Below are 24,340 nucleotides of genomic sequence, written 5' to 3'. Positions count from 1 at the left end.
CACAGATAGGTCTGGTGGTGAAATGGTGCCTCTTGGTAGTTTTGGATTTCTGAATAAAATATGTTTTGTGTTTCCATGCCAACAAGTTTGGCTTCAACTGATTTTGGTGGTAGTGCTGCTTTCTGGAGCAGAAATTAAAAAACCTTTCAGTACTCTCCTTCCACTTTACCATATACACACCAAAATATTTGACATAACCATTACTAGTAGACACATTCATGAAGAGTATTTTGCGGGGGATATTGATGACTTTGTCTTCTGGTCCTAATTGATATACAGAATAATTGATTTAAGGAATTTTCTCATTATATTTTTCATGCTTGTACTCTTGTTGAAAGTTTGCTATTTTTACAAGTTCATTCATAGCTTTGATTGTCAGTTGCACAATCGCTATGGCAACGCATGTGCAAATGCATCTTCCTGTCTGAACAGAGCTGCAGGTAGTTGTTACCACCCATTGTTAATAAGTCATAACATGTTCCTAAATTTGTTGATAATATGCAGATTTTTGTTATTTTTACCTGCTAAATGGTATTTTGGATGGATTAGAGGACCAAATTAATAGGCCTAGTTGGGAAAAACATAGTTATTATCCCCCCGGCATGTAATGTGGGGGCCGGGGGGATATTTTATCTTCTGATGACTCTTGTTTTAAAATTTGTTAAAACTACCTATTTTAATGAAGTTATAAACAACTAAACGCCCCAAACCATTTTATTTCTATTTCCGTGAGTACATAGTAAAGGTCCTATCAATAGACAATGGCAACCTAACAATTACATAAAATCATTGCAGTCATATGAAATCAACAAGAAATGTGCTTGATGACGCTGGAAATATGCAATGGCCATTTTACCAATGATGAACAATGAGTGACGCTTGCTGCGATATAGACCTAATCGCATTTCGATGCAGCTCTTGTATTTTGGGTGATTAGTGTGCCTAATTAGCGATGGGAATCAAGTGGTATATTGAGACGTGGTGCATAATGAGGAGAGATGAAATATTGAGACATATTCAACCTAGGAGGCTGTAGTTACACAATCCACCAGGCTGAAATCAATAAGAACATGATTATGACTGTCGGGCACAGGGCCGACGACTACGACGCTAATATCGAAATCTACATACGATCCTTTCCCCAGGCATCTGTCAGTGTGATTCTAGGTAAATATTTGCAAGTTATTCTGCAGTTTTCATGTTTGCTCAGAAGTTAATAATGTGCAGAAGCTTTTCAGCAGTGAAGCCCGTGCAAAGCGTAATTTGAATAAGATCAAATATGAAGTTGATGATTGTTGATATTCAAATCCATTTTGTCAGGAAGGCGTATGTTTTGCTACTGGAAAAAAATGTTAATGAATTCATTTTCTGAAATGATGGATTGGTCTTTTGTTAAATAAGCACAACATTGGAGACTTAGGTTAAAACTAAAATTACCAATGTGAATTTTTTTGTTTTATTTTTTCAGGGTTTTTTTCACAGAAAATACTTTCAAAAACAGATATTGAAATTGTAAATGATAATGTTTAAACTGGAACAGTGGAAGTATCTGAATCCTATACATCACAGCTGGAGATTTTATCAGGAATGGGTGGTCACACAGGTTGTGTCTTCCCTTCATCACACTCTTCTGTGCTCCTTTCTTCCTCCCATTCCACTGCATTCTTCTCTCTTGATGTCCTCTCTCCATTCTTCTTTTCAAACCTATGCCTTTCATTTCTTCCTTCTTTTTTCTTCCCCTCCAGTCTTTTGTTTCTGCCGTGATATTACAAGAATGGTCTTCTTTCTTTTCCCTTATGCCTATCATCTCTTCCCTTTCTTCTGCTCCACTGACTCTCTTCTCTTCCTCTTTTTCTCTCTCCTTTCTTCTTCTCCACTTGACTATCCTCTTCCTTCTTACTGCTTTCTTTCCACTTATTGACTCTCTTCCCTTCTCTCTCCTATCTTCTTCTCCACTTGACTATCTTCCCTCTTACTGCTTTCTTTCCACTTATTGACTCTCTTCTCTTCTCGCTCCTTTCTTCTCCACTGACTTTCTTTTCCTCCCTCTCCTCTTTCCCTTCTCTCTCCTTTCTTCTTCTCCACTTGACTCTCTCCTCTTTGCTCTTAATTCTTTTCTTTCCGCTAATTGATTCTCCTCTTCTCTCTCCTTTCTTCTTATTGAATATTTTCTACGATCTCCTCTCCTTTTCCTTCTTCTCTCTCCTTTCTTCTTCTCCACTGACTCTTCTCTTTGATTTCTCCTCTCCTTTCCCCTTTTCTCTGCCTTTTTCTTCTCCACTGATTGACTCTTCTCTTCCCTCACTGTCATACTGATGGTATTATATGATCCCCTGTTTCACTCATACTGATGGTATTATATGATCCCCTGTTTCACTCATACTGATTGTATTATATGATCCCCTGTTTCACTATAAAGAGTTTAATTGATTACAGAGCTAAATGTTACTAAGCCATGGTAGTATAACAAATGTTAAGTCTTATCTGACTTTCAAATTGAATGTGAGTTTCTACCACTCTTATACAAGAGTAATGAGGTGGGCTGAATTGAATGAATTTGAAAGAATGATAAATGAATTCGCCTACTGTCTCTCCATCTCTGGATGAAATAGACATGAAATGATCATAAAACTGTATTATATATCCTGAGAAAATATTGATAAAAGCTAACATCCATATTGGGTACACATCTTAATATGATCAAGAGCCATTTATTACCGTTAAAAGGTAGAATAGATTGTGATAGTTTAGTGTGATTAAAGGAATATTGCACTTAGCTGTCAAAGAATTATTTATTGCATAGTGATAATTGCGGTAGATTGCAGCACCTGTGGAAAGACACAAATGGGAGGTATGGTTCATTTCACAAAAGACTGGCAGCAAGAGACGCGGTGGGTGGGAGTGACGGAGAGGGGGAGGATGTCCCAGATGGAGGAGTAGAAAAACATGTAGTCTCTGAAATTAAAATGTACAGAAAGGAGCCCAGTCTCTCATCATTTTCATCAACAGAAGACATCTAGACTTGCCAGAGACTTGTTGACTTTCTTCAAATGATGCTAAATGCAAGTAAGGCAATGTTTTACCATTTACTGTATGAATACATAGTGCCACATGTGCATTAAGTGCGACATGCTGAGTGTGTGTATAAAATGCCCCAGACATGTGCTTATAGTACATGTTAACAGTGTATATATAATGCCACATGCCATATGGATATAGTGACACACGTTATGTGTACATATCATGCCATATGGATATAGTGACATACGTTATGTGTACATATCATGCCATATGGATATAGTGACACACGCTATGTGTACATATCATGCCCTATGGATATAGTGACACATGTCATGTGTACATATCATGCCCTATGGATATAGTGACACATGTCATGTGTACATATCATGCCATATGGATATAGTGACACATGTCATGTGTACATATCATGGCATATGGATATAGTGACACATGTCATGTGTACATATCATGCCATATGGATATAGTGACACATGTTATGTGTACATATCATGCCATATGGATATAGTGACACATGTCATGTGTACATATCATGCCATATGGATATAGTGACACATGTCATGTGTACATATCATGGCATATGGATATAGTGACACATGTCATGTGTACATATCATGGCATATGGATATAGTGACACATGTCATGTGTACATATCATGGCATATGGATATAGTGACACATGTCATGTGTACATATCATGCCATATGGATATAGTGACACATGTTATGTGTACATATCATGCCATATGCCACAGTGTCATATAATATATGGATATTGAAATGTGAACATATAGTGAATTCAAATTATACACATCAGGGAATAATTTTAAAAAACCAAAAACGGAAATAATATTCTGTGTATATCATTGTATATATTCAAATGTATTGTTTGGAACTAGAAAAAAAAGGAACGGAAAAAAAGACTAGAAATATGTCGGCCAAAACAGATTCCTTTTAGCATAAAAGGATGGGTGTCATTAGCCTTATGAGCATATTATAACCATATGAGCATGTCATAGCCATATGAGTATATCATAGCCATATGAGCATATTATAACCATATGAGCATGTCATAGCCATATGAGCATATTATAGCCATATGAGCATATTATAACCATATGAGCATATCATAGCCATATGAGCATATTATAACTATATGAGCATATAGCCATATGAGCATATTATAGCCATATGAGCATATCACAGCATATGAGCATATCATAGCCATATGAGCATATCATAGCCATATGAGCATATTGTGCCACATGCAGTAGAACTATATTGTGTCATTACAGTCTTCCCCCTCCCCATCAACCTCCCCCCCCTACATACACGCACCCTGTTGATCTTTATCGATTCAACTCTTATAAAAAAATACTCTGCCTCTGGCTTGTGCAGTTCTTTTGAATATTCCTTTGAAATGAACTTATTTTTGTCAAAGCTCTTTTAGTGGTCCCCAGAAATCAATGAGGAAACACAAGGATCTGTCTAGACTCTCTCATAACAACTCTGTCTATGGTTTTATGACAACTAGCTGCTTGAAGGCTTGAGACAGTAGCAACAGGCATCATCCCAGCCCCCCAGCTGGGGGATTACACAAACCTATTGGGAATGTAACAGGTTAGCAGATATATCATAAGCTCATTTTGGTCCAATCTTGTTATTATCTGGGGACCATGGAATTAAAAAAGCCAATAATTTGGCATTTGAAAAATACATTTTGAATTTAATGAACAGATAATTGAGATTATTGATATCAGATCATTATCTGCAGTTTCTTGTCAATATACAAAATGAAATATTTTGTCTCGAAATATGTAAGCTGTTGACCATTTTTAATTGCAACGTATAAAATATACAAAAATAAGCCAGTTCTTTGCACTAAGTAGTTTGTGTGGTAAATCCATTTCTCAGAGAAAGAAACCTTTCAAAATTTCCCACTAGTCCACAGGACCAGTGAGTAGGCAATAATTAGTGGTCCTGTCTGTACTTCACTTGTCCAAAATAGCATTCATAGATTTACTTAACTATCAAAAATAATTCACTGACCTCCAGGACCACTGCAAACTTATCATTGAGTGGTCCTGATGAATTTCTACTAGCCAGGGACCACAGGACCAGCATAAAATTCGAACACTGATTTCTGTAGTTCCTTCCACCAAAGACTGGAATATTGCAAGAAGGGGCGTGAAACCCCACTAACTCACTAACACATGGATCCTCTCTAAGTTTAAACATAATGGCTGACAATAGCACCAAGTGTAACCAGTATGTTAGAATACTGGTTTGAGCACATTGCTGTGTGTGATCAAATTCCAAACTAACATTTGATCATGACACTTATTAGACTGTTTATTTTAGTATTGCTGCATTTAACTATTAAAACATGCAATATGCATTTTAAACACAAAAAATAATGAATAAATTGAAGTGGGTCTGAATAAATATGTTGTTTTTCTATTGTGGATAAGAGAAAAAAATAATTCCATTAGAAAAATGCAAGAATGTGTTGATATCATCATGTGTTACGGGTACAGTGTGTGAAGCCCATTTCTGGTGGCCACCGCTGTGATATTGCTGGAATATTGATAAAAGAGTGGCATAAAACCTTACTCAGCCACACGTACATAAACCTTTTTGTGATGATGTATAGCATTGACAGAGGGGGTCTCTGAGATGGTTACAATACATTGGTTGGTTTGTTATGACTACTTGTTAATTTTGAATTTATTTATTGAAGGCATGGGTTGGTGTTGGCAGAACTTCTATTGCAATTGTCAACTTCTGAAATTGATAGCCAAAGACATGTTTTACAGACACAATGTGGTCAATTTATCTAGTAGTCTAGAACCCTCAATATTATGTTTCTAAAATAGTGTATTCAGTTCCCGTTGATCAGTATTCCTCCCATCATGTTATGGGCAAGTGTCAATTTCAGCAATAGACAAGGTAATGTACATGTGTTTATTTGAAATGAGTTATAATGAGAATTCCTGGTGACATCCAATAGCCAATGTTGTCAGTGGGTCTAGGAAAGCCAGTTGATAGAACTGCATAATTGATGCTATTATCTCAAAATGAGAGAAAATATTGCACATGTAATATGCACCTTCCCTCCAAATAACAGCAGTCATATTCCTTCATCCAGTTGACATTTTGACCCAGCGGTAATAAAATTCTGCATTTGCCATTTTGGAGAGTGTGGGTTCATTTCACACACATCTAGCTGATTGTGGGACAACCCTTACAGCCATAATTACATTGACGCGGAGCAGTTGTGCGCCGCAACGATGCGGAATACTCGCTGATCGGATGGTCCAGATTGTTGCCAAGTGTGACAGTTTGGATCTGCTTGCATGGAAGTGTGTTCGGGATTTATAGTGAATATCCTGATTGGTGTTTCTTGTTCTGCATTTTATTGGAATATTTGAATTTTTGGAAAGTCAATATGTTGAAAGGTAAGTGACTTCTGGGGTATTTTCTTTTTGGAATTGTCATTAATATTTTTCTTTCTTTTTCCATTTTTCATGTAACCACTTTTTAACAGTCCGTTTTGGTTATTATGTTTTTGAAATATGAAATTATGTAACAATGATCGTGAATCCTGTTTGTGGGGTGTAATCTGAGCCTTCATGGTTGATCCTTTGAGATATAAAATCATTGTGTTGGTACACATGGTGTTTAAGTAATTGTAGAGCATGTTAAACCTACCGGATGTTGTAAAATAGGCTGTGTTCATGCCATTGTGGCCTTCATTTGAGAGTGTTTTGATGAAAAGGAAATTCATGGATGAGTGTACTATCATTTTTTCCATTTCTTTAATCTTTCCAAGTGATTGATACATCACATGACAGGATAAAAAGTCAGCTACCAAAATTATTCCGCTTTTTAAACCAGTGCACAGATTTGTGGAGATCATTTTCATATATGATAGTTAAAGCTTCAAATTTGGAAGGAGTTTTTTTCTAAAATATTGATTAGGGCTATTGTCTATTGAGATAATTTTCTCCTTCATTTGATGTTTGTGTTCAGTTATATTGAGCTTCATGTTTACTGTAACAGCGTACAGATGAATAATTAACATTTATATGTCAATAAAAGATCTGCATTAATAATTGTTTTTATCAAAAATGAAAAATAAACTGATAACATAGTTTGGAAAGGTAATTTGATACTTACAAATATCTGAAATTGATACTATTTCAGATAAAATATATTGCCAATAAAATAAACAGTAACTGTCACCCATCTGTTGATAAGCTCACATTGATGTAGGGATGAAATGGACCAGCAATCTGTTAGCTACGTTTTGCCACTAACATAGACACGGTGTATTTCATCTCAGTGAAATGGAACATCTCTCGTCTTTGACCAATTGATTGAAAGTGTCGTCTATTGCATCCTGGGAAGGAAAAAATCCCCGCCTTTCCCACGTCATTGTGGAATTGGTATGAAGTCCCACCGGACAGAGCCAGTGTAAAATTGGAGCATTGCAGTTTATAACAGTCGTCACTAACTCCAGCAGGCCAGGACTTTGAGGAATGGATACAGGTTGAGTTGACAAGCTGAGCATGAACAAACTGACATTCGTTAATTAGAAAGAAATTTACTTGACTATAGCTATGGATCTCTTGGAAGTATCTCACAATAGACAACGTAAGATGAATAGTAAGTACCATATCTGCAACTTGAATTTGTTTTCCTAAATTTTAAACTGAGATTTATTAAAAATTCTTACTTTGTAACTGTGTATTATAAAGATCTTTCTTTCGATTTAATAGGATGAGAAATAAAAAAAACTTTTGTAAGAATATCCAAGAAATAATTTCATGGATTATGATAAGGTCATCTGTTACTGCTCAGTGTCATAATAAGATGCAATATCAAAATTATTTGCAAATTAAACAAAAGGAGATTTGAGTATTGCAATCCATTTGATGTTTGTTTAAATTAGTCATTTTTATAGAAAGTCTCTTTGCGTAACTTTTTATAGCGAACATATTTAATAATACTTCCTACAATTACTTTGTACATGGTGCAAGAAAGTCACTATAGGTTAAAGAAAAACAATTCTTCAGTAAAAAGTAAAAGCCTTGATTCCTGATAAACTCCATTTTGTTGTCACTGTACAAAGAAATTAAAGAACTGCGGACATATGTAGCAATAACAGAGCTACAAATCAGCTGGAAAGCATTTAGTGTAATTGATACATTGATGTAAGGATGTTACAGTTTAAAATTGTATACAGAAAAGTGTCTTCTCAAAAGAAAATAATTGCAGGGTCATGCATTGTACTGTCGTTTGCATAACTGCCTGGTGCATTCAGGTTAGACTAAGTAAGTTCTCATTAGACTGTCTAATAATAGGGAGTTTTCCACGGATCTTGTTAAGACTATCATAACATTAGTGAGATGTTTAAGTGTAAATCAGGTTGCCTCCAGCATAGTGAATCTCACTCCTGGAGATCTTTGAAGAATACTGGATGGATGCTTATATGTGCTTAAAGTATTTTACATAATACTTCATTACATGCTTATGTAACAGGGCATCTGTTCTTGTCGTGAAATTGATCCTTTACGCTCTATTTCTCTAGAGGGTTTATTCCCATGTAATTTACTAGAAAATTAGCCCATTATATATTTACACTGACAATGTTTGTTCCGAATGGAACTTACTCCATGTGGAACTGATCATCTTTGACAGTTACATGTTCTGAACTAAGCATCGTGCATGTCGTTATTAGTTGATATATATGTCAGTAATAATGAGTGTTGATGTATTCCACCGTATTATGAAATATTAATTATTATTTATTGACCGATATGATTACTATGTACCGTTAAATGCCAGCGTGTAGATCTTGTGTACTTCTCAATATTATGATTGTACAATGAAATATACAAGTGAGTGAGTGCAAGTGACAAGCATTAATACCTTGTCAGTGTTAACACTGTAATGGATGGATTTGAAAGGGGATATCATTTGTACTGGATTATACTGGAGACAAAATTAATTTACATAATGCATGTAAGGTCTTTTGCAAAAATGTCACGGAAGATGAAAGAACATAGCTGACTTGTTGATTTGGTGAGGTAACTTTATATTTAGTCATGGTAAACTTGTCATGTGATATGAAGAAAGTGGCTGATGTAGTGTCAGAGAGGGTTGTCTGTTGAAGCCACTGTCTGTAACAAGGTGTGTAAATCTCTTTCCACTGCAAGACAAGACAAGCATAGTGTCTCTTTAAACCAATATGAGTGAGTGAGTTTTGTTTTACACTGCTTTTAGCAATATTCCAGCAATATCATGGCAGGGAACACCAGAAATAGGCTTCACAAATTGTACCCATGTGGGGAATCAAACCTGTGTCTTCGGCGTGACGAGCAAATGCTTTAACCTCTAGGCTACCCCACCGTCCCTGAACCAAGATGAAGTTAGAGATTATGAAGTTAGAGATTATGAAGTTGGAGATTATGAAGTTAGAGATTATGAAGTTAGAGATTAGATTATGAAGAGAGATTATGAAGTTGGAGATTATGAAGTTAGAGATTATGAAGTTAGAGATTATGAAGTTAGAGATTATGAAGTTAGAGATTATGAAGTTACCCAATGTTTATTACAGGGGTGTGGTATTATGTATGGTTGCATTTCCAGCCTGACCAAATTTTCTCTTGAACCTAAAGTGACAGATGATATAATCACTAAGCTCAAAAAACAGTAGCATTAGAATACGAAACCTGGATAAATAGCCAAAAGATGTATGTCCCTTGAATTTGAGAAGCTTACTCTGGCTCTCTCTATGTTAAAAGTAATGTAAATATGCCTTTATAAGTGAACAAAATATTTTAAAAAGTGACAAAAGCCTTTCCATATTCTGAAGAAATCTCTTACTCATAAAACATGCATACAGGTTACAAAAATCACACACATGTGTAACACATATCACATACACGCATGTAGCACACATCACACACATGCATACAAGTATGGCACACTACTCACATGCATGCAAATAAGGTACATAATGCATACCCCAAAGGATTTTTTTTTCAATGGATTATGTATGTGTGGACCCGACCCGACCCGTGAAGATCCGGGTTAGAATTGATGTTCAGTAACCCATGCTTGTCGTAAGAGGCGACTAACGGGATCAGGTGGTCAGTCTCGCTCACTTGGTTGACACATGTCATCAGTTCACAATTGTGCAGATAGATGCTCATGCTGTTGATCACTGGATTGTCTGGTCCAGACTCGACTATTTACAGACCGCCGCCATATAGCTGGAATATTGCTGAGTGTGGCGTAAAACGAAACTCACTCACTCATTTAAAAAGGACCCATGTGCACAAAGGGATCTTTGCTCTAGGTCCAATGTAGATCACTTAACTAAGGCTTACCATAGTCATAGGGCTAAGATCACAAAGATCATGAAGATCCCTTCACATGACAGCCTGCTGTTTACCCTTCCACTCGTAACTGGATTCTTCCAGAAATTTGCATGTTGTGTGTGGATGGATCTTGTGTGGAGCAATGTTACCATACAGAGTCTTGTCACAGGCTCCTCGTCCTTGTTTTATCTGTAATGTCCACCAATTAATCAGCCAGCCACTGAAGCCATAAATGCCCTTCACAACTGATCATTCAGCGAAAACCTTCCCAACTTTGTCAGCTGGAAAATTAAACATGACATTTTTACAGAGAATACACATCTGGGGTATTTTGGGCAATTTGGTTATCTGATTTGTTGAGATAACATTGGGATGAATCTTTAAACCCACTTCAAGTTTACTTCTGGAAGACATGGTTTTTGTGAAATCAGCAGATTTCTGGTGCGGTCAAATGCCGGTCAATGACTCACACTGTTTGGTTGCTGTAGTCATCTTTGGTACATCACTGAATACCAGGAACTGATGCAATTAAGCGCCATTGGCTCTAATGTTCAGAAAGTCTAAACCATATAATGTATCAGTTGGTACCAAAATATTCTAAAATTGGACAATTAGTTATAGTAGTTGTTAGTTCAAGTTGGTGCAAATTATTCCGATATTGATATTTTCGTATTAATTAACCCCAGAAATAAAAAACACATGAACTAATTTTTTGTGTTTTTTGCATATTCTGATATTGGATCACTTGAAGTAATTGCCATATTGATTAATTGTTAACTCAGCAGAATTAATTCAAGAAATAGAAACAATTGGAATCACTAAGAATGGTAAGATTCAGTCACTCCATAGCTTAATATTCTAATTTTCCGATATGATTGGTTTTATTGATCACTTAGTGCATGATACATGGGATGACAGGTGAGTGTAATGACCGTTTTAAGTCTTTCATCAAGACAGTCACAGCCATCATATTGGTTACACAAGTGCATTCTTATAGAATCTTAATACTGAAGAGAAACAAGCATGAATTGCATTACCCAGACACAAATATTCCCCTTTGATACTAATCCCCCAATTTAAGCAATTCTGTTAAATGAGGTAGAGATGGATGCTTGAGTGCCTGAATGGATACTTCAGCCTGGAGACTCCTAGGGTAATGTTGAAGTAGAAACCCTTGGTCAGCGTAAACTTGGATGGTAGCTTTGTGCAACAGCTTCATGGACAGCTATTCAAATTCATGTTAACCTCATCTTGAGCTTCTAGCATCTCCCTCTTCATCTTGGTTCTAGCAGGGTTGTAGTCATGGGAGGATTGGTTGAAGAATGGCCAAAATACCAGATTTCTCTGTTGGGAGCTAAAAGCAAGATTATTTTTATTGGTTTTATAGAATCCATCTGTGATACATGGAAGTAGGTGAAAGGTAGTTGAATTGACATGTGTAACAAGACAATATGGCCTGTGTTTCTGATTTATTATCATTATTAGTAGTATTTATAAAGTTGCCTGTTTGTCCTTGAAAGCAAATCTCTGCTAGTAATGTTGTAGACTGACACACAGGAACACTTTGCCAACAAGTCAGCTTCTGTCATGCATCAGTTCATCACCCTGCCATGCCAAGCTTGTCTTCCTGTCATGCCCACTTTGTCTTCCTGTCATGCCCACTTTGTCTTCCTGTCATGCCCACTTTGTCTTCCTTGTCATGCCTACTTTGTCTTCCTGTCTGCTCAGTTCATCACCCTGCCATGCCAAGCTTTTCTTCCTGTCATGCCCACTTTGTCTTCCTGTCATGCCCACTTTGTCTTCCTGTCATGCCTACTTTGTCTTCCTGTCTGCTCAGTTCATCACCCTGCCATGCCAAGCTTTTCTTCCTGTCATGCCTACTTTGTCATTTTGTCATGCCCACTTTGTATTCCTGTCATGCCTACTTTGTCTTCCTGTCATGCCTACTTTGTATTCCTGTCATGCCTACTTTGTCTTCCTGTCATGCTCAGTTCATCACCCTGCCATGCCAAGCTTGTCTTCCTGTCATGCCTACTTTGTCATTTTGTCATGCCCACTTTGTCTTCCTGTCATGCCCACTTTGTCTTCCTGTCATGCCTAGTTTGTCTTCCTGTCATGCCCAGTTTGTCTTCCTGTCATGCCCACTTTGTCTTCCTATCATGCCCACTTTGTCTTCCTGGCATGCTCAGTTCATCATCCTGTTGAACTCTATTCATCTCCCTGTGCCATTTCCTTTTCTGTCAGTTATGTAAGCATTTATTTATCGGGCACATTTTGTTGACAGTTAAGTTGTACTTTGATAGAAGCATGATAAGTTACCATTCTTATTCCTGGACCAAAGAATCAACACATCTACTTTTGTAAAACCTTGGTTACATTTTGGGGATTCACCAAAGACAAAGAACCCAAACCATGACTTCATTATTTTGTTACTAATAAGTTTTGACATTTGAAAATTTGATATTTAAGTTCCATTTTTCATATCTCATTTGCAGAAAGTTAGTCGCATGTTGAGGTTTATTGGCGCCTGTTAATCAAATATCAAATCAGAATCTGCTCTTCTTTAGAAATTTGATTTTTGACATAATGTATATTTCAATTTGGACATAATCTTCATTTTACTCTGACAGTGGGAAGTCTATCCATTTGAAGACCAAATGTCTTGCTGGTGTCAGATTTGCTGCTAATGAATAGGTTTACATACTGATTCAATATTATGAGGCAAATGAAGCTCCTCATTAAATGAAAAGTCCACTTAAAACTTTGTAAATCTAATTTCACATTGTCAGGAATTGCCCAGCGTACATGTGCGTGACACCCAGGAATATAGAGATATCTAGTGATGCAATTCTAATACAATTCCATATCCATATTTTGGCCAAAAGGAAATTTGATTTTCATGTAATGGAATTCATATTACGATTAATGTCAAATATTTGTCGTAATGTCGCCATTGGGTATGCCGACCTTCATATTTGCGTCTCAAGTTTTGACAAGTAAATCACAATTGCAAGTGTTTATCATCTGCAGATATCCATAGCTGTCAAAACTATCCTTGGTGATAGGGGGCTGCAGAAGGAGGTCAATTTCACAATTAGATCATATCATTTAAGGATGAATTGACAAAATTTAGCAAGCTGTATTTAAAGAAGCAGGTTAATTTAGCAGTTAATTCCTATCTGTGAGGGTTGCTGTAACTGTGCTATCTGGAAATGGTCATCGTTAGGAAATGGATGAGCTGTCAAGAGTAGATCCCTGCTTGAGTTAGTATGGGATGTGAAATTAAAGACTTGGGATTTGGTCAGCCGTGAATGAATTCATGTTGATAACACGTTGATGTGATATTAACATGAAATTGACGTGGTTTTAATGATAAGAAACAAGGGAAGAGAATGAGCTTTTAAACCTATGTTGATGGTGCATGAAAAATTGGTACCAAGTAAATGCATTTTGTAACTGATTTATTGGAATTCTGTCAGTCCTTATTTGTGGGATATGTCCATATGCTAATGGTTAGACCCAAGCTTCACATTGAAAAACATTTATAATTCTATCACCGACATCAAAGAAAAAGTGGTTCCAGGAAATATCTAGATCAATGAATTTACTGCACAGATGTTTCCATTTGACAGTTTCATTAAATCTTAACTTTTTGTATCAGTGAGTGAGTGAGTTTAGTTTTATGCCACTTTTAGGAATATTCCAGCAATATCATTGCAGTTTGTTTTTATCAACTGTTCAGTTGAAAACATAGTGGGTTGCAGTACATCTTATTGAGCCAGATTCATTTGATTCCCCACATTACTCTATAATGTTTCCTAAGATAAGAATTTTTCAATATAAAAATCTTTAAAAGTAAATTAAGAATTAATTTCAACAGTTTTTGCAATTATTTGTTTATGTATGTAAAAACTGGTGTAAACACTCTGTAATCTGCTATGTAGATTTATGCTAAGTATATGCAGTGGTTTCTACATTTATGATAATAATCAGAACAATGATCATCATTACAAAAATAATACTAAAACATGTTGAAGTGAATTCTTATGAATAATTAATTCAACAATGAGAACTTCAGATAAGCTTACATACTTAATGTTGGTAACAATTCATTATCAGCAAGAATTAGCTCTGAAATGTATAAAGAATAAAAAGAAGTTGTTTCCCATAAAACATATCATGTATTCATGTTCGTCCAACTTGTAAATGCCTTTCAAGAACTTAATTCATTATCATTGACATTGTCAGCTATATAATGTAAATATATAGAAGTTGGTATCCATAAAGCGTGTCATGTATTCATGTTCGTCCAACTTGTAAATGCCTTTCAAGAACTTAATTCATTATCATTGACATTGTCAGCTATATAATGTAAAGCCAGCCTATCCTATCATCAGCCAACTGGAAAACTGAGTATGCTAGTGGACACAGGCTATTATTTCATGTGTGTAATATTAAGACCAATAGAAATTGCTTGGAATCACTTGCAATTAATTCATCTAGTTATAACGCAGACCTGCAAATATTGTTTTGGCACATCCTTCTTTCAATGGCATGAGGTGATGTACGAGACAGAGCCTTGTCCTCATTTTGCAGTACAACTGTGATAAGGCCCGAGGGGAGGACGAAGGGAGGACGAGCTTGCATCTATCTGATGTCGCTGTCCCTACTGTGCCCTGTCCCTTGTCTGAAGACAATTATCACCTGACCAGTAATTACAAAGGGCTCAGTTTGTCCTGATGGTGACAGTGATGGTAATGAAAGACTGATAAAAGTAATTACATTTCCCTGTCCACTGATAATAGGCAAAGTATGGCTTTAGGACCTCCAGCTGAATGGCTTACTTTCAGATGTTTTGACTGGTTTGTTGTTTGTTTGGGTGTGAAGACTCGTGATTTGATCAAATGTTCACAGTAATGATGAACTCTTAAGTTGAGTGACCGCCTTCGTGGTGTAGTGGTTTGAGCATCCGCCCGGAGAGCGGAAGGTCGCGGGTTCGATCCCTGACCGTGTCATACCAAAAGACATTAAAATATGGTACTTGTTGGTCCCTGCCTGGCTCTCAGCATTAATGGGTACAACACGGACTGGTCGACTTGGAGTCAGTATAATGTGTCTGAGTGGGGTATTTATGCTTCACTGCGGCATGGTATCTCAGTGGGCTAGCACTATAAAACCAGCTTAAAGGTCACATGCAACCAAAAAATCAACCATAATTAAAACGCAATTATCACTTATTCATGACATATAATATACATTGCTGGTTATGAAAAAACATATAAACAAAATTATAAGCATACAATCGCAAATCAAAAGTGCAATATTGTGTACTTGGGTTTACTTCCCAAGAAACGAAGCAGCCGGGATACCGAACCCAGTCAGAGCGGGTGGGTGTGCACTCAAGTGTAACGGCTGGTTCATTTGCAGATGCCCTCACGGCTCATTGTGTGTGTATATATAGAGATGTTGGGTTTTGTAAATACATGCTCATTTTTTGTGTATAACATTTTGCAATCAACAGACATCATAACATGTCATGTATTCAAGTATCACACCTGCTTGTCTGTGTAATTACATAATGTGACAGAGACCGAACTCGGGCCATAAATCAATGCATTTTGTTTAGGGTGTATAGCCTGATTGGTGTTAAGTTCATATTGCATGTGGTCAGTGATCGCAGTTGTGTATTGAATATTGTCATTAGCAGACAGGCAGGCAGACACACAGGTGTCAATAAAACAAGACATTGAGTTTAGTCTGTGACAACGACATATCTATATCACAGTTAGAAATTCTGTCAACGCTAAATAATAACATTGCTTTTAAGTATCGAACTGAGAAAGTGACTCGGTAAGAAGAACGTGTGGTGAAATAGACAAATGAAATTATATAAACAGTTTATTTACTGTCTTAACATATAAAAAGCTCGCGCCTGTGAGATATCAACAAAACATTAGGAAAATAGCTCACACCAAAGCCTTCACCGAGTATTCACCGGACAGCCCGCTTTCAAGTTGTGCGAACCTATTTCACTGCGCACGTGCTATGAATGCAGCCCAGCTGTTGAAACCAGTTTTCCAGAACTCCGATTTCGCGTGGGTTTTTTCATCGCGTTATTTTTCAACTTTATAAGTTGAATTTGCATTTTTGATGATTTGTTTCGGTAAGTCCATACCAAAAGGTATCAGAATCTGCAAAGTTGTGTTTTACGTTGCATGTGACCTTTAAGTCTGGGCTAGTACAAGCAGTCGCACATACACATACACACACATGCACGTTGTCATATGAGCGAAATATTCTCAAGCACGACGTAAAACCCAATTTCACCTCACCTCACCTTAAGTTGAGTATGTATATTTTAGTGGGCTGAAGGTTGGCCAAATGTTTGTCACTCTTTAAACATTATTTGGATTGCTGTCTGAAAATTAAGCAATGTTTGTTATGAGAAATGTATACTAATATCCTTTTTTAAAACAATGTTTATTAGGGCATGGTTTTGATCAAATGTTGCATCATATTGACCTAAATATTGAAAATAGACGCAACAGAATTTGCTTTAATAGTATTAACTTAAATTTTTAAGAAAATGAAGAAAAAATATTAACACCTAATGCCAGATATACCATGAACACTAACTTGTGTACTTCTGCATAGATTTGTGGACATGCTATTTTTGGTGTTTTTACAGAATTAGATCTCATTAACTACTCATAACTAGATGTGTAATGCACACTTCATTTAGTATTTATTGGAGAAAATCTGCCGTTTATGTTTCAAAATAATGTAAATCCGTAGTGAGAGTATGTGGCACACTAATATAGAATCTTGACATAGTTTGTCTAATCTCAGACAGAGGATCATGGACATAAAGCATTGGGAGTAATATATGTATGATTTATTTGAAGAAGCATGGGGATGACGACCATGATGATGATGATGATGATGATATATGTGTATCATCATTGACTGTCTTGACCATGTGATTAGTAAAACCTATTGCTTAGATTTATGATAGCCTTGGCCTTGGAAAAACATTTCTTCCTGACTGAAGATGCTTCATTAAATTTTTTTCTTCAAAAGAGCACCTTTTTTTTACCAAATCATTTCTAATGTGTTGAAAAATGAAAAGAGGCATTTATGTAAATGATTGTCCTTGAATCAGATTTTTTCTCAAAAGTTTTGTAACACAACTGAAAGCAACTATCCATAATTAAAGATTATCTTGTGGAGTTTAGGTAGTTTGACTGAAGATTATTTGGTGAAGGGCAAACTAAACCAAAGAATTTGTCTTTGTCCAAAGAATCTGTGGTGAAGTTACAACAGAAAAAAACTTTGGCTATATAAACATTGTTGGGGTGTTATAAATCATTTGTCTTGACTAAAGAATACAAGGCAAATATGACCAAAGACTTCAAAATCTCCAAAGGTTGAGACTAATATGAGTATTTGTGTTCAGATTAATTGAAATAATCGAAGATTGGTTGCAGTGACTAAATGACCAAGCAATTGATCACATTTTCTCATAATCAAACACAAATGATTTTGGAACTGCTGGTTTAGTCTTTGAAACACTTGACGATGGAACATGTCTTCAAAGTTGTCAGGGCCTGAAAACGTGTTTAATTGTTAGAATACTCTCTGAAAGTCATAAATTTAAAGTAGCAAGTTGCATCATGTTATACATATCTGCAATAACAACCTAAATAGGAAAATCTGAAAAATGACGCTAACCAATTTTTTTCGATGATTGATCGGTTATAATGAACCAATCATCAATTATAAGATTTTAACCAATTCCCAATTCTAAATATGAGTAAAGAATATGTGCAAGACTCTGAAAAGAACTACATGTCCTTTACTAAGAAAACACCCGATGACTGTTATAGCTTGTGATTGTATAAAGTGGTTGAACATTTGTCCCCGATTAAACATTTCTTGATGAAGTATTAGAGGGAAAACATTCTTATGTCTTTTCCAGATATGTGTATCTCATGAAAGTAGTGCATCTTTATGTTAGACACCATATGAAAATAGTGCCTCTGTCTGTTACACTCCGCATGAAGTAGTGCATCTGTCTGTTATTCACTGCACTAAAATAATGCATCTGTTTATTACACATCACAATAAGTAGTGCGCCTGTCTGTTATTCAGTCATGAAAGTTGTGCATCTGTCTGTTATTCACTCATGAAAGTCATGCTTCTGTCTGTTATTCACCACACTAAAATAGTGCATCTGTCTATTACACCCTGCAATAAGTAGTGCTACTCTCTTATTCACTCATGAAAGTAGTGCATCTGTCTATTATTCACCTCATGAAAGTAGTGCATCTGTCTATTATTCACCTCATGAAAGTAGTGCATCTGTTTATTATTCACGTCATGAAAATAGTGCTTCTGTCTGTTATTCACCTCATGAAAGTAGTACATCTGTCAGCTGTTATTCACCTAATGAAAGTAGTGCATCTGTCTATTATTCACCTCATGAAAGTAGTACATCTGTCTATTATTCATCTCATGAAAGCAGTGAATCTGCCTATGTATTGACCATATGAAAGCAGTGCATCTGCCTATGTATTCACCTCATGAAAGCAGTGCATCTGCCTATGTATTGACCATATGAAAGCAGTGCATCTGCCTATGTATTTGACCTCATGAAAGCAGTGCATCTGCCTATGTATTCACCTCATGAAAGCAGTACATCTGCTTATGTATTGACCATATGAAAGCAGTGCATCTTTCTAATATTGCTTGGTTCTAAAATACCCCCAACAATTAATTTGCATACAAAGATAAATATTCAAATGCTGGAGTGATTCAATGCTTCCATTGTTCTGATTTCCATGACAACAAAATATAATTGATGGACATGATGAAGAGCATTAACAATCAATCATGATAAGCGGATCCATCATTTGACAGATGTGATCATCAATTTTTCAAACGACATCATCTTTGAAGTCATCTCATGTGATTAATGATACTTTTCATAGACAATTAACAATGATTAAAATTTTAGAACAGCACAAGTCGTCTCCAGTAAGTTTCATTAATCTTCACAGAAGGGTTTCCGGTAATTATATTACCTTGAAAAAAAAACCCATTGCAGGTTAAGAAATGGTTTGATTAGAAATTGCGTCACTTTAGAAATTCGATTTTCAGTTCTGAAGCACAAAAAGAGGACATGTTGAAGTCGGCCATGATAGGTATACTTTGTACCACTTGATCACTGGAAACAGCATTGTAAACAGAAGCAGGTTTGGCAATTATAACAGCAGCTTTGGATATTTGATTAGAATAAATCAACCATAATTAGGACCAGAATGGTCTCCATTATTTTGATCAAACATGGGGTACTTCGTCTGATTAATGGCAACAGACATTGTCATGGAAACCAAACGCAACTGTTTATGATTAGAACCCATGCTTTTGATCATAACCATTGGAAAAAAACACCGTGGTTGATTCGTTATCTCGACTTATTGATCCTTGGGGTTTGATCTGTCATTTTCATCTTCATGTGATAACAGATTATCCTGTCTGTTATCAATCAGACTTGAGCCCCAGCCAGACGCTGAAACAATATTTGTGTAAAGTTATCAAATCACGACAACAGTATGGCATTTACGTTTGTGTGCGTGGCTGGTGCTGCTGAAGGTATGACTAACTAATCATTAATTATACCCAGTGTAATGGCCAATGTTTATGTTTCACCTCACTGGAGAATGTGATCTTGTGTTTATATTTTGTTTATGTTCATGAATTAAGATAATTATTTCAAATTAATTTTTGTCTTTTTTTGTCGGTGGTGTGTAAATTGACATCTTTCAAGATAACTCAAATTTATCTTATTTTGTCTCCAAACCGAAAAGTGAATTTTTGAATGATTATATGTTGCATAATTAAAACTCGTCTTATTTAAAATATTCATTTTGCAAATATAATGACAACTCTTTTGGTTGAAAATGCACCTTACACATGCATATTTGTTATAGTGAAAACATGCATATTGTTATAGTGCTTTTAAGAGCTAATAGGTAAGAGAGATCGCTCTGTCAGCGTCAATGGTGGTACAATCTATTTGAAAGGAGATTTAGTTAGTTAGGACTTAGTTTTCTGGAGATGAAGCCTAGATTCTGCTTGTGCCCAAGACGGACTTTGATGATTTGTTTAGATGTCCCGGTCTTATTTAGGGTAACTAACGATGGGGGATGAGGAATTTAATCAGACACACTGCAATATTATCTTCCCTGAACTGATCTGTGTTCTTAAGGGAAACCTTGCAGCTAGCCAAGGAAAATAGACAATCACTGAATGAGCTTAGAGCTCAAAGTGGCGTGCTTAAAACTTAGAGTGGACACGTTCGAGCTTTGTACAGCAGTCGCCCAGATAACAGCTTTATGTTGCCCAGAGCATGATGAGATTGCGTCTTCACTTGTTAGCTTGATTAATTCTTGGAATGAAGTCCCACATTGACTTACAGCGAAAAATTTGCATGTCCTCATCGGAGCAGAGCATGTGTTATTGTCCTGTTTGTATGTCTGTGTGCATGCATTTCTGGTTTTTGTGTTGTTGTCACATTATGTGTGCATCTGTGTGTACATTTGAATGCATACTACAGATTCTGTGTGGATGCTACAGATTGTGCTTGTAAATCTGTGTGGATGCAACAGTTTGTGTGTGTGTGTGAATCTGTGTGCATCCAACAGTTTGTGTGTGTAAATATGTGTGGATGCTACAGGTTGTGTGTGTAAATCTGTGTGGATGCTACAGATTGTGTGTGTAAATTTGTGTGGGAAGCTACAGATTGTGTGTGTGAATCTGTGTGGATGCAACAGTTTGTGTGTGTACATCTGTGTGGAATCTACAGTTTGTATGTGTGAATCTGTGTGGATGCAACAGTTTGTGTGTGTACATCTGTGTGGAAGCTACAGATTGTGTGTGTGAATCTGTGTGGATGCAACAGTGTGTGTGTACATCTGTGTGGAATCTACAGTTTGTGTGTGTGTACATCTGTGTGGAAGTTACAGTTTGTGTGTGTGTGTACATCTGTGTGGAAGCTAACAGTTTGTGTGTGTGTACATCTGTGTGGAAGTTACAGTTTGTGTGTGTGTACATCTGTGTGGAAGTTACAGTCTGTGTGTATGTGTGTGTGTACATCTGTGTGGAAGCTACAGGTTTTGTGTGTGTGTACATCTGTGTGGAAGCTATGGCTTATGTCTGTACATCTGTATGGATACTACAGATTGTGAAAAATATCTGCAATCACAAGAGCACTGATGTTAGTATCAGTTTATATCCTCTGATACAGTAGCCATGGTAACAGAACTCGTGTCACAGTATCTAGGGTTTCAGTATTTTATGGGCCAAACAAAACGGATATCAGATGGTTTTGAAACTCTTCACCACAGGAAACAAGATTGTTTTTTGTTTACACTTGGTCATCTATCAGCTTATGAAAAAGAATGTTTTTAAAGTCAAAAACCCAATTATCAAGCTATAGAGGAAACAAAAATGTGTCAGAAGCACTCTGAATTTTTACAGTTAGAGAAATTATGATGTAGTGCCCTTTCCTATAGAAAAACAGTGACAGGTTCAATCTGTTTTTAGACCTGGATCTGTGAGAAGGAAAAATGCATTGCTTTGATCTGTCGAATCTGATGTCTTTACTTAGTGAGAACATTTCCTGTCATTCTTGAAAGTGGTTTCAACATGCAAGTCTGTGTGGGTGGATGTTTGAGATGAAGTTGCAGCCCCCCCTGCTTGATTAAACATGGGGTAATGTATCTGATTGTAGCAATCACGGCATTTAGACACAATGCATTATGAATAGGTTCCGACTGCTCGCTGAGCCTAATTTCTGTGAACAGATCCCGGAATCCATATACGATCTGTCTGTCGTCTGATCATTATGCAATAACGAAATTGTCAGCTTAGGTTTGAATTGAAGGCATAAAGAGGTGTTGGTTGTAATTTGTTTCTTAATTGGAATAAAAGACCGTTGTCATCTTGGAGTGAAGACATGTGATTGATTTGTCATAAGTCAGTCAACGAATGCTCGTCAAACCTTCTGAGGCAAAAGATTGTTCCCTTGTATAGTCTGATATTAAATGTGATGTTATGCTGTTTAAATGATGGATCTGCGGATGACCAACAGATTCAGACGACGGGTAAATTAGAATGGTGATTGGATGGTCAAACTAGTTGCCTTATATGAATAACATGCATATGTAAGAGAACCAGAACACATAAAAAACTTATTATTAGGACCATGTATCTTCACTGTTATTTTTGTTCATTTTGTCGCAGGTATTTTCATATGATATTGGGAACAATGACACTTGAGGGTCCAGATGGGGGTAGTCAGTAGTCGGTCAAATGTTTGGTCTTTAGTGTGTATATTTTCAGCTTAGTCAGTAAAGACACCTTGGACAGGCTTTTACATCAAATTTAGTCAAATATATGTGTCAAATCCAAATCTAAAACTCAAAATCTTCCATATGTGAATGCTGGTCACTGTTTTGGGAGTGAGCCAGTGAGTGAGTTTAGTTTTATGCCGCACTCAGCAATATTCCAGTTACATGGCGGTGGTCTGTAAATAATTGAGTCTGGACCAGACAACCCAGTGATCAACAGCATGAACATTGATCTACGCAATTGGGATACTGTCTGTTTTGGAAACATGGGGGCAGTTCATTCTTCTTGCATTCAATGTAATTTTTGTTTTGAAATAGCAAACTGTAAATGCTTGCTATTGTTCTTTCATTGAGACAGTTATTATTATACATATGACTTTTACAAGATTTAGCTCCTTTACAAGGCCCAGTAAAATTTTAGCATGTGCGAGGTAGATTTTTAAGAACATTTCTATGTTAATCTTTTATGTTTACAACACCTGTTTTAAGGTGTTTTGACCCTCTAAGTTTGCTTAACACCCATGTGTATCTTCATACTGTGACTTTATGGATCTGTGCTGTGTGTTTTGTTGTATAGATTTCAGAGGTCAATGCTCGTGCTATCACTTTCTTGTCTATCTGACACTTATACTTGACCAGGCTGAACTCTTTCAGTTTCTCATTTACCTTCCCACATATCCGTAATTCATCTGTCACTCACTCACACACTCACTCACTCTACCAAACCCCACCCACCCTTTCACTCACTCTCATTCACTGACTGACTGACTCACTCACTCCTCACTGACTCACTCCCTCACTCACTCACTCACTCACTCAAACACTCACTCACCCCACTCACTCACTCACTCACTCCCTCACTGACTCACTGACTCACAGACCTGGGTAACCAAAGATATTGGGAAAACTTAAAGGGAAAGATCGCTGCAATACACGTGATCCAGTCAGTATTCTAACTGAAAGGGATATTCCTGGTTGTCACCACCTTGTACTGGCTCCTTCTTGGCCCTAATGGACAAGTTTAGATGCACGGAGGATTTGCTGCTTTGTTCACACTGCAGTTTTAGGCCTATGTCTGAACACCCTCTTTGATCTGTGACAACTTTCAGACAAAATTGATAGAAAATTACAACTATGACCAGCTCTCCTAGATCCTTGTTTAAAGAGAGGATTTAAGCACCCTGGCTCCGTGAAGGCCGGCCTCCACACCCAACGTTCTATCCAGCTCCACAATGCCACACAAATTGCCAAAGCAAATCGGAATGCAACAGAGCGATTGTAATATGTGTAGACGAGCAATCACAGGAAGGTTCCTGGCTAGTGGAGAGAGGCAAATCACTGCTGTTTTAAAATGCATTGAAGTTTCGGTGGTGTTTCACGACTTCGTTATGACCATACTGTCGACAGGCTCTCATTGGGGAAATACTCGCTGCAGAAACTGGTCGCCATGCTGTTTTTGGCTTAAGTGGCTTAAAAAGGGATCTGAAGTTTAAAAAATATTA

The 24,340-nt window shown here is 36.7% G+C and overlaps 1 protein-coding gene across 5 annotated transcripts in view; it reads left to right on the top strand.

Moving 5' to 3' along the window:
* The window catches only part of LOC124264711 (calcium/calmodulin-dependent 3',5'-cyclic nucleotide phosphodiesterase 1A-like), a 424,386-nt gene that overhangs the window by 354,989 nt on the left and 45,057 nt on the right, over nt 1-24,340 (top strand). Inside the window, exon 1 of one of the 5 annotated variants that reach the window (XM_046699481.1) lies at nt 6,381-6,495. The exons of the other annotated variants lie outside the window; for them this stretch is intronic. Within the exon in view, the coding sequence (XP_046555437.1) occupies nt 6,486-6,495 (10 nt within the window). The 5' untranslated portion in view covers nt 6,381-6,485. Of the gene's footprint in view, nt 1-6,380; nt 6,496-24,340 lie in introns of those variants that run through there. 5 annotated transcript variants of the gene reach the window in all.

The sequence above is a fragment of the Haliotis rubra genome, unplaced genomic scaffold (genome assembly GCF_003918875.1).
Source record: "Haliotis rubra isolate DU_JTF1 unplaced genomic scaffold, ASM391887v1 Scf94, whole genome shotgun sequence".
NCBI classification, from domain to species: Eukaryota; Metazoa; Mollusca; class Gastropoda; order Lepetellida; family Haliotidae; genus Haliotis; species Haliotis rubra.
This window is presented reverse-complemented; position numbering and strand designations above follow the sequence as displayed.